At 35.2% G+C, this 10,933-nt stretch overlaps 3 protein-coding genes across 3 annotated transcripts; 2 read left to right on the top strand and 1 right to left on the bottom strand.

The window, feature by feature from the left end:
* The first annotated feature begins 187 nt into the window (after window positions 1–187).
* LOC149727505 (histone-lysine N-methyltransferase PRDM9-like) lies at window positions 188–6,058 on the top strand. Its single transcript, XM_089887602.1, has 12 exons — window positions 188–319; window positions 471–721; window positions 1,007–1,162; window positions 1,467–1,507; window positions 1,592–1,670; window positions 1,725–1,777; window positions 2,123–2,207; window positions 2,463–2,548; window positions 2,931–3,131; window positions 3,495–3,580; window positions 3,948–4,162; window positions 5,262–6,058. Exons 2-12 carry the CDS (start codon window positions 490–492, stop codon window positions 5,864–5,866), a joined length of 1,839 nt encoding a protein of 612 aa, XP_089743728.1. The 5' UTR covers window positions 188–319; window positions 471–489; the 3' UTR covers window positions 5,867–6,058.
* Window positions 6,059–6,382: 324 nt separating this feature from the next.
* Window positions 6,383–8,368, top strand: LOC149727504 (josephin-2-like). Its single transcript, XM_089887645.1, has 4 exons — window positions 6,383–6,643; window positions 6,932–7,057; window positions 7,406–7,600; window positions 7,975–8,368. The coding sequence occupies exons 1-4, from the start codon at window positions 6,396–6,398 to the stop codon at window positions 8,105–8,107; spliced, it is 702 nt and encodes a 233-aa protein (XP_089743771.1). The 5' UTR covers window positions 6,383–6,395; the 3' UTR covers window positions 8,108–8,368.
* LOC149727503 (deoxyuridine 5'-triphosphate nucleotidohydrolase-like) lies at window positions 8,314–10,729 on the bottom strand. Its single transcript, XM_089887653.1, has 4 exons — window positions 10,451–10,729; window positions 9,365–9,576; window positions 8,779–8,849; window positions 8,314–8,532 (listed from the first exon to the last, which is right to left on the bottom strand). Exons 1-4 carry the CDS (start codon window positions 10,663–10,665, stop codon window positions 8,476–8,478), a joined length of 555 nt encoding a protein of 184 aa, XP_089743779.1. The 5' UTR covers window positions 10,666–10,729; the 3' UTR covers window positions 8,314–8,475.
* Window positions 10,730–10,933: the final 204 nt, after the last annotated feature.

Raw genomic sequence — 10,933 nt, 5'->3', positions numbered from 1 at the left:
CCCCCAAATAGAAACTTAATAAATGCAAAATATTTTCGCAAAAGTCACTGAATAGTTTAACCATGTTGTTGCAACTGATCACAGTGGTAACTCGCTTATTGCAAAACATTAATACACCAAACGTGTGGCTTAATTGTAAACCCTTTCAACCAGAAATTAAATATTTGTTATTTTTATGAAATTCGTTGTTGTTTTTTTGGCGGGAAAGTTATATTCTCGAATATTTAAAACAATTTTCCGAAAATTTCGTCAAAAATTAAGTTTTCTTGGAAAAGGTCAAGAAAAATCAAAGACTAATGAAATAATATTGTCAAAATAAATAAGTTTTGTTGTAAACAGGTTTATATTTGCCTAAATATGGATTTAATTTTGATGTTTTGTGAAAACTCACAGTGCAGCAGTGCTCTTAAATGAATTCAAATGTTGCATAAAACTCATATTCAAAAAATTTATATTTATAAATTATACAGGTCTTTCCTAAATCGGAAAATGGTTGTGGAACAAAAACTTACAAAGCAAGAACAGGAAAGAATTATTTCAGAGTTTTTTAAAAGTTGGAATGGTTTTGTCTCGGTACCAGTTGAGGATATCGTTAAAAAAGTGAAATTTCGAGTTTCGTTGAAAAATTTGTTCAAGCCTGAAGAATATGCAAAATTATGTCGGTACGAGAAAAAAAGAATTCGGAAAATTGGACGTAATTTAACGATAATGATGTATTTAGGTGGGTGAAATGGTTCTGAATGTTTTGTTTGTTTTAATCCTCATGTGGCAGCCACATGCGCAAATGCCAAAATCCATGCACATGTTGTTTGTAATCAATACTGCAACATTAGAACTTGCTAAATTCAAAGCAGCGCAAATCTGTTTTTAATCAGCAATGCAAATCTGACTTGGAGTCTAAGTCTTAGACTACTTCTCCTAGTGTACACCAATGTTTAGTCCAAAATAAATAATACAATATTAGATTGGTTTTGATAAATAAAGGAAATTCTGTTTCAACACCCAGGTCTTCCCCTACCAAATGAAAATGAATTACGAGCAAAAATTGGTCTTCTACCTCGTGGAAGTTTGAAACAAATGGCGATATCTGACAGTGACCAAGATGTTGAGGATGATGATTGGAAGCCGTGGAAGCGGAGTAAGAAGAAACAAGGGATGCTGAGTAAGGATACGATGTCTATTTTGTACTCATTTACTTTTTTAAAAAATGTATTAAATTTATAACTTAAGGGTTAAATGAATGTTGTTTGGCGGAGTAACGACATTCGCTTTAACACAGGTGTTGTTTCATACACCTTCTGCCCGCTTATGAGGGGGTAATTGTTTTCCTGTATGATTGATGATTTGGACAACCCATTAGTGACTACTGGGTTGGAACAATTGCCGATAATTGTCTTGCACAAGAACACATGTCCAAATAAATAGAAACATTTTTATTGTTTAATTATAATATTTTCACATTGTAGGTGTAACCGACATCATGAAGAGACAACAATGGTTGGCAAAGGTTTGTGAAATTAAGTTTATATTTTAAAATTAAGGTTGTAGATTTTAAAATTAAATTTCCAAATATTAAACTTTATTGTTCTAGAAATGCCATGTTAAAAATGAAGAGCACGACGATGCTATTGTTATACCGGAGGAATTCAAAGGGCCAGATTATGAAAAAGGTTGGTAACATTGTGTGTCACTTTCGAATATTCAGTAATAACCATATTAAACAGACTCTGTAGCAAGTGGAACCAAAAAAGTTGTCAAAGCAAAAACCAAACCAGAGGTACCACCATTTTATTGAACATTTTGTTGTATGTTGTCTGTAGCAGTCATAACTATCCAACCAGATTTTTAAACTCATTTGCCAACTTGTTGTGTTGTAAGGGTGCAAACTAAGTTATGTGTTAAACTTTTGAACATTGAGAACCTTATTATTTATTTAGTCGAATGCACTAATGTAATATAATTTGGCTTTGCTTGCTTGTATGTATAAACGCATTGCAGCAACTATTACCAATGTAACTGGGTGTTATTTAACACATGCTATTTCCCTCTGTCACAAAAGATAGGATGAGATGTCACCTTTAACATACATTCTACAAGTTTTTAGTGTTTATTTATGTTTCAGCTTGCTGTGGATAGATACCCAAAGAGAGACTTGCGACTTGTCAAGTATAAAGACCCAAGCGATTATAAAGAGGATGATTTTCTATGTATGTTCATCATTCATAGCTTATCTTTTAGATTTTCCTTGCACCAAAAAACATGTTATTACATATTCAATAAATGCAATATCACCTATATAGTCTGTTACCTGTATGTACCCAGGTTATTCCCATTGGGTATCACATTCACAGTATCACAATTGATTCTATGACATACTCCCGTGACCCCGTACCCATGTGAGTCATATTGGGCTCCAATGTGTATAATGTATACGATATTGTTAATTATATATTTCTTTCTAGATTGCGACGACTGCGACAAATTATATCTTGGTGATTGTGAAGTGCATGGACCTTACAAACCAGCGCCAGATGCTGTTGTTAAAAAAGTATATTGGGGTTATGAAATTTTGTTTGCTTCTTGGTGCAAATTAATGAAATTAGCCAAAGTTGAACTGGCTATTGCATGAATATTAAGTATTTCGTAAGACATTAGCTGGATGTTGCGATCACCAATATTTGTCAACCTTTCATGGTTCGTGACCCTTTTTAAAAACACTCAACACCTGTAGCCTCCTGCTCCATCAATAAAAAAACTAGATTTGTTTTAACTTATTTACATCTGGTATTTTATTCACAACTTTGCAGCAATCGGCCTCTAAAACAAAACGAGCCTGAGCAGAGGATTGGTGCAATTTATAAGCTCAGCAACTAACCTACACTCGCTGTTATTACTTTAAGTGTTTGTTAAAACAGATTTCCAACCAACAGGGTTTGATTGATCGCGCTAGAAAGACATCGCCCGATGGAATAAGCATTACTATGTCAGGTATAAGGGCGGGTGGATTAGGTGCTTGGTGCGACAAGGGTTTCAGTAAAAACACTGTGTTTGGTCCGTATGATGGGAAAGCTGTTCATCGAAACGATGTCGCAAAACTTTCACGACTGTTTGAAGGAGGTTACGCTTGGGAGGTATGGTTGCATTGTGTTCATAGGCACCAAACCTGGGGTCGCAGGGAGACAGGCTTAAAGTGGCCGTACACAGACACACAGTATTCGGAATTTGTCCGTTTTGTACAAATTTCGCTGCCGCGTGCGGAACTCAGTAATGGTTTTGCATACAACTTCGCAAACGAATTTGCACGCTGTGTACAGCCACCTTAACCCTTCAATTTTTCTGCACTGCATTAATCAGTGAACGTTACAATTTACAACCAATAAGTTAGATTTGTTTCACAGGATTGTGTGTCTAACTATCCCTGCCTCCCCTGCGTTTAAATGCAGTCTATGGTTTTATTATTACCCGAACAAATGTTTGCTTTCTTACTGTTTCAGATTTACAAAAAAGGAAAACTGTCCCATTACATTGATGGTGAAGATACCAAGCAAAGTAACTGGATGAGATACATTAATTGTGCAGGGTGTGTATGGTATACCATAAGTTTTAATTTAACTTGCTACTTGAAAAGTGGTGAAACCAATTCAAGGTTTTTGTTTTGTTGACACTTTGTAAAACTAGCTGTTAAAAATACTGTAGTGTCGGTCAAATACAACTTAACTTATACAAACACCTGTGAAAAGTGGTGCAACCAATTCAAGGTTATTGTTTTGTTGACACTTTGTAAAACTAGCTGTTAAAAATACTGTAGTGTCGGTCAAATACAACTTAACTTATATAAACACTTGTGAAAAGTGGTGCAACCAATTCAAGGTTATTGTTTTGTTGACACTTTTTAACTGATATGTTATATATTAAACAGAAAAGTGAATATTGTTTTATTTTTCCAGTTTTGAAGAACAGCAGAATGTCATTGCATACCAGTACCAGGGAGACATTTACTACAGATTGTACAGAGACGTCACACCTGGTACTGAGCTATTGGTTTGGTATGGTGACCAATATGCGCAAAGTTTGGGAATCCCCACTGAATATAAAACAAAATGTGTTCAACCTGAAAAAGAAACTGAAGCAGTTCGGAAATTAGAAAGGAAGATTTGTCTCGGTAATTTGTTTCTGTATAATAATTATTATGGTTTGAGATATAATGTTTATGTAATAGTTGAGTTTTGATCACTTAACTGAAAGTAACCTGTTTATATGTGTGGACAGTTATTATAACACTTGCACTTGTGATCTGTTTTATGCACCCTAAGCCACTTACGAGTTACCATGTATGTAACTTTGTGGGTGGTTGTTGAGCACGTAGGTGATCACTTAGATCCTTTGTCATTAAAAAGTTTTTCTAATCTATTGACTGAAATTAAGTCAATATATATATATATATATATTAGCGAGTTCTTAATAATACTTTACTATCAAAACACCCCAAAATGTACCTTAAATTAATCGCTTGCACTATTTCTAGTTAACTAAGCATAATTTAACAAACCACTGTGTATAAAATCACCAAATTTACAAGTGATAAATGATTATAACGCTTGCGAATCAAGTAAACTGCTATTCATCAGTAATCTGTAACTTTTGGCTTTGTTTACATTGCAGTGCTATTATGAATAAATAAGAAGTAAAATAATAACTTTCCATATTTATTGATAAAAGAAAATTATAACAATTGTCAACAAACGCGGGACATTATAGTATGTGGCCATGCACTCACTTAAACGGTAAGCCCACTATTTCCAGTCATCCGTTCTTTCAAAACAGGGTGAGGTAAAGAATCCACACAACAATTGACAAACCCAGAGATAATGAATTCAAGGCTTGTCACAAGACACTTAACAATTGCTCCAACCCTGTGGTCACTAATAGTAATGGGTTGTCCAAATTATCAGCCATACATAAAAAAATCCCATAAAATAATCACCCACAAAGTAACATACATGGTAACTCGTAAGCTGGCACGAGGTGTTAAACCCGTGCGATAACGACTGTCGTTTTCCGGCCACGTGTGATAAAGTAAGTTACATTCATTCATTAATATTATGCTAATTAGTTTAATACGTGCTCACTGTTAGAGCTTTACTCTCTTGTTTTTCGTATGAATGTAATACTCTATGATGTAATAATTATGAAATTCCCATTTTATGTGAATTATATTGTGACGTCACAGAATAAATTATTTCTAAATCATTTGTTCACAGATCAATATTTTGAATGTGAAACATGCGGAAAAGTGTTTGCTGACAAACCAGCATTGTTACGTCATAATAAGAACAAACACCCCGTCCGATCGTCCACGAACAAACACAAGTGTCCATGGTGCGAATATTCAAGTGATATTGTTCAACACTTTGAACGACACAAACGCACTCACACTGGTGAGAAGCCGTTCAAATGCGACACTTGTGGGAAACGGTTTTCAATGAAGTGCAACTTAAAGACCCACATCCGAATCCACACCAAGGAGCGACCTTACCCATGCGATAGATGCAACAAACGGTTTAACCAGATTAGTAACCTGGAAACACACATCCGAACCGTCCATGATAAAATCGCGTCGTTCGTGTGCACGGAGTGTGGGGCAAAGTTTGGGCGTGGGGGGAAATTAACCTTACACATGCGAACCCACACCGGTGAAAAACCTTATCAATGCAAGGAATGTTCCGCGAAGTTCGCGGTCTTATCGAGTTTACGCTCACACGTCATAATAATCCACACAAAGGAATATCCGCACCGATGCGCGATTTGCGCGAAAGGATTCTTGACACCCGGTGAACTACGGAAACATAAGGAGAAATTCCATTGAATATTTTGTAACAGTGCGTAATTATGACGTCACTATGTAAATAACAAGGTACATTATGACGTCATAAATACGATGTTTATTGTTTTTATTAAAGTTATTGTTGTTGCCGAGTTCGCCGATGTTTGTGACGAATCGACTTTTCTTTGTTTTTATTTTTGTTGCAAAATAAAAAAGTTAAAACAGAAAGAATTTGTTGTATTTGGAAAATAAGTTCGATAAATATTTCAAGTTTTGTAAGAAGGCGTTGCCATAGTCGCGATATATTTTAAATCCAAGTTTAATTGCCTTGTTATTTGGATTAACTTAGAGTTCCGTAAGTTTCAGTCTGATATTTCATCAGCTATTGAAATATTCCTCACGTCTCAATGATATATAATGTTAATTATTTGTGTAAAAAGTCGGACGTTTGTGTTGGAAAATAACTTAAACAAAGGATAAAAACGTTCTTCCTTTACAACTCCAGGCCTTTTATTGACATTTCGTCAAAAATCTTTATTTACGCATGGAATTATAACTTAACCAAATTTATATGCTTGCAGAATTACAAATACTGAAAAAGCTTTGTATGTTTTGCATTTTAATTATAATTTCAACCTCGTTAATAATAATTGTCATGTCGTGTCTCGCTTTGCGTGGGAGCCACCCCGACGAACCAACACCTCGCAAAGTTTACCATGAACGGCAACATTTCGAATTATGCGCGTTACATGCGTTAAACAATGTATTTCAAGATCCCAACGCTTTCACCAAAGAACAACTCGATGAAATTTGTTCAAGGTTTGTTATTATGATTTAGTTTGATACAGCAGTGCCAGTGGTTTGAGTGGTACAGTGAAAACTTAACCAGCTTCATTATTCACTAATTTGTAACATATCGCACATTCCAATGGCTTTGTTTTTGTTACAAAGTCACAGAACTATTGTATAGCAACTTTACTTCAAATAAAAGTTTTTAGTTAAAATCACGCCTCATAATACCAATATATTATCAAGTAATGATATCTTATTGTTTAACATTTCAAACAATCAGTGTTGAACAAATATTCCATACCATTATTTACCCAGGTTATCACCCGATACTGTATTAAACCCTCACAAAAGTATGTTGGGCACCGGTAACTACGATGTGAATGTCATCATGTCAGTTCTTCAAAGTAAAGGTCACGCAGCCGTTTGGTGGGATAAAAGGAGGTACATTATATTTGTAGAACTACAGAGTGTTTTGATATCTTGTTTTCAACATCTAATATATACAGCAGTTTTATATTTACAGTAACAGGTGCATAAAACACAAACTTTTAGGTCAGTTTTAATATAAGCATAACAACCCTATGTATGATTTGGTTTTTACCTTAAACATTTTATTTTAAAAAAGCTCAAACCATCTTCAGTTGAAACCGAAGCAATAAATATGAAAATCGTACCTTACAGAAGTTCTGTCATGTTCGTGTTGAAACTTTGATAAATTGTAATAAATATCGAGAATTGTTTATTGAAAAAAAACTTTGCTTTATGTTATTTCTATGATTTACATTATAGGAGTCTTGAAAGATTATGTTTAACGAACATCAAAGGATTTATTTTAAACATTCCGTCAACAATTGGATGGGGTGTGCTCACTATCCCCCTCAAGCGGCGACATTGGATTGCTGTCCGTGCCATAGAAAACGTATTTTACAATCTTGATTCGAAACTGAAACAACCAGAAGTGATTGGCGAGGCTGCGCAGTTGAAGTAAGTTTGGGTATGCGAGGATCGATTAGAATAAAACAACTCGCTGCTTTATAGCTGAGGTTCTTAGCAGTTATTTCGCTTATACAATTCCAATGTGCGGCAGTGCGGGGTTAAAAAGTTACACACCTTGTGCCTGCTTACGAGTTACCACATATGTAACTTATTTATCCTTCATGGTGGGGTAACGTCAGTTGTTATAACATGGGTGGTCTGTTCCACGTGTCCCCAGAAACTCTCGCGCACGAAATATTTAGCAAATAATAACATATAACATGGTAGCATATATTTGTGGGCAATATCACTGGCTTTTAATGTCCATACACCCCAAGTACTTACAACACCATTGGCGCTAAAATAAAGTAACTTTTTTTCAGGAAATTCCTTGCTAAGAAATTATCGTCGAAAAATTGTGAACTATTGTTGGTTGTGTCGACGGAAGTAGAAGTGGTTCGTGGATGGAAGGAGGGGAACTCCCCAACCAACTCACTGTCTCAGTTAGAAAGTTGAATTAGATTGAATCGCCTCGTTATAAACATGAGATTCTAATTTACCTCCCCATATTTTGTGGCCTTAAAATAAATTCCATTCATTTGAATATCGGCCACTTAAGCACATTTCATATTTTGGGGAATTCGTAACAATTTATGCCCTGAATTCCAATCAGTGCAACAACACTGACTTCAGCTGTTTGAAACTTTTTGTGCACGAAACACTTTGTTACTGTTCGTTGTTTAATGTTACTATTCAAATACAATTTCACCACACATACGACATACCTATTACAAAAACATAAAAAAGAAAAAGGGAACACAATATTTGTGTAAACTTATTGTGGTAGTTTTTGCTGTAAAACGTTGTGTTATGACATCATAACATCAATTGTGACCAGTGGAGCCAAAACCACCAGAACCACGAACAGTTTCGTCCAACTTCTGCAAGAAAAATATGAAACAATTATCCACTTTAAATTAATATATATGCTGTTGGCTGTTGCCAGGTATATTATATCTTGATGCTTGAACACAGTGGTGCAAGTTATAAGAGGATACAGGAGGCTCGACTCTGCTACAAGTGTAGTGATGGATGAGACACTTAATGGCAGACAAATAAACATTGCCATTAGATATCTTCCACACTTCCACTATCCAGCAAAGTAATAATCTCACCAGCCAACTTACCTCAAGCTCCTGTAAATCAGGTAAAAATATTCGTTCGCAAATCAGTTGAGCGATTCTGTCTCCTTTATGGACTGAAAATAAATATTGAATGAACAGTAAGAGCACAGGTGGTGTGGTTATGGTTATCATTACAGCACTCAACTTAATAGTTAATGGAGCTGTTATATAATTAGTTGTCTGCAAAAGTAAAAACTAACAAAATTAAGTACTAAACGACATTAAAACCTAATAACGCTAACCACAGGCAACTAACATGGGTATGCAGGGTGTGTGTAAACCCCCTTAAAAAAATCTGGGATAACCTTATAATTATGAATGCAAGGTGAAGTATGATTAGGATTGAACAAGAAATATGATACAACAGTAACAGTCCACTGATCAGCATATTGAAAATTCATTATTAATATGATAACTAGCAAATAACGTCACACATGAACCATAGAGATTTTAAACTTAGGGGACCCTGACTTTTTAAAAGTTAGTCGTGTGTGGTATCTCAACCGTAACCATGTTACAATTATCAAGTATATTATAATAGTGATGTGTTTGCAATTATTGTTAATGACTTAAGTATAAATTTACAAACCTTGAAAATCAACGTCATTGAAATTAAACAGAATAACCCCAACATTCCCTCGATAATCTTGGTCTATAACCCCGGCCCCCACATCAATGAAATGTTTGTGGGTAAGTCCCGATCTTGGGGCAACACGACCGTAGCAACCATCAGGGAGAGCGATCTGAATATCTGTCTTTACGAGATTCTTCCCCCGCGCAGGTATTATGATGTCATAGGCACTAATAAACATACAGTTGCGATTGTTTAAGTTGGTATTGTCATCACTAACAATCTCGGGAATTTTATATCAAACTTTTTACATTTTCAACCACGATCAGTAAAAATATGAATAAATGGAACTTGTTTAACCTCACATGGCGGGGCAACGACAGTCGTTATAACACGGGTGTTCTGTTTCATACACCTCGTGCCCGCTTACAAGTTACCATGTATGTAACTTTGTGGGTTAGTTTTCTATATATGGCTGACAATTTGGACAACCCCTACTAAGCACTGGGTTTGACCAAACATTAAGTATCTTGTCCTAGGACACATAAGTCCAGTACAGTAGCAGCATCAAGCTTTGAATTAATAACTCCTGAAATTTACAAGACAGCTATTACTAACTTCACAAAACATAACTTTGTGCCAACAAAAAACTATTTTTTCTGTTAAGTTTTCAAAATAAAGAGCGCACTTAAAGACCTGTCTGCAGAGTATGGCAGTTCCTGACGAGATCTCGCGCGTGCAAAACGGTTATTTTTCGCTCGCGCGCATGCTTTCATCAAAAATCAGCATGCAAACCACGTACATTTCCAAGCCACAATAAGAAATCCTACTAAATTTAGTATGTATTTTTTTCCATTGTTGAATTAATTGGCATGCAAGGGAAAAATTATGGCGTGCATCACCAAAATTTTGTAAAAAAATCGCTCGTGCACTTGCCATACTCTGCAGACTGGCCTAAAGAAAGTTAGTGGGGAAAATTTATTAAAATATCTTAAACTTACTGTTAACCATACAGGTGACTGCGTACAACATAAATATATAAACGAAGTCTATACCACTTTAGAAACAACTATAAACACGACAAAACAAACATACTAAGCTCACCTGTATAAGTCGTACCCCGCCGAAAGTTTGGAACCTCTTGTTGGTTTTGACGCATTTTCTGTCAGTTTTGCGAATTTTAAAACTGGAACATCGTCTAATTTAAACTTCTTGCTTGGGGAACGTTCTACATTTTGCATTTCTTTCAGCGCAGGTCGTTTGTTTTCAGCACAAACAGACATTGTTTTTGTGAAATGGAAACTCGAGATTCTAATCATAGACACCTATGTTCTGATCAAGAATTTCAACCCGCCCAATTTTCCCGCCAAAACTTGGAACTTCCTATTTTAGGAGAAATAATATTTTTTTTTAAATATTTAAATCGACCAATTTAAAATAAGTTTGTCTAAATATAAATCACTTTATTACGATTTTCATTCAATTCGTCAAACACTTCACATTAAAACACTGGAAACACATGAATTTTAATCAATTTCTAAAGTCAGCAACTCATGCATGAATAAACACAAATTCAATTCGGGAAAT

The sequence above is a fragment of the Ciona robusta genome, chromosome 11 (assembly GCF_009617815.1).
Source record: "Ciona robusta chromosome 11, ASM961781v2".
Classification (NCBI taxonomy): domain Eukaryota; kingdom Metazoa; phylum Chordata; class Ascidiacea; order Phlebobranchia; family Cionidae; genus Ciona; species Ciona robusta.
The sequence above is the reverse complement of the archived record's forward strand: the minus strand, read 5'-3'. Positions and strand labels throughout refer to the sequence as shown.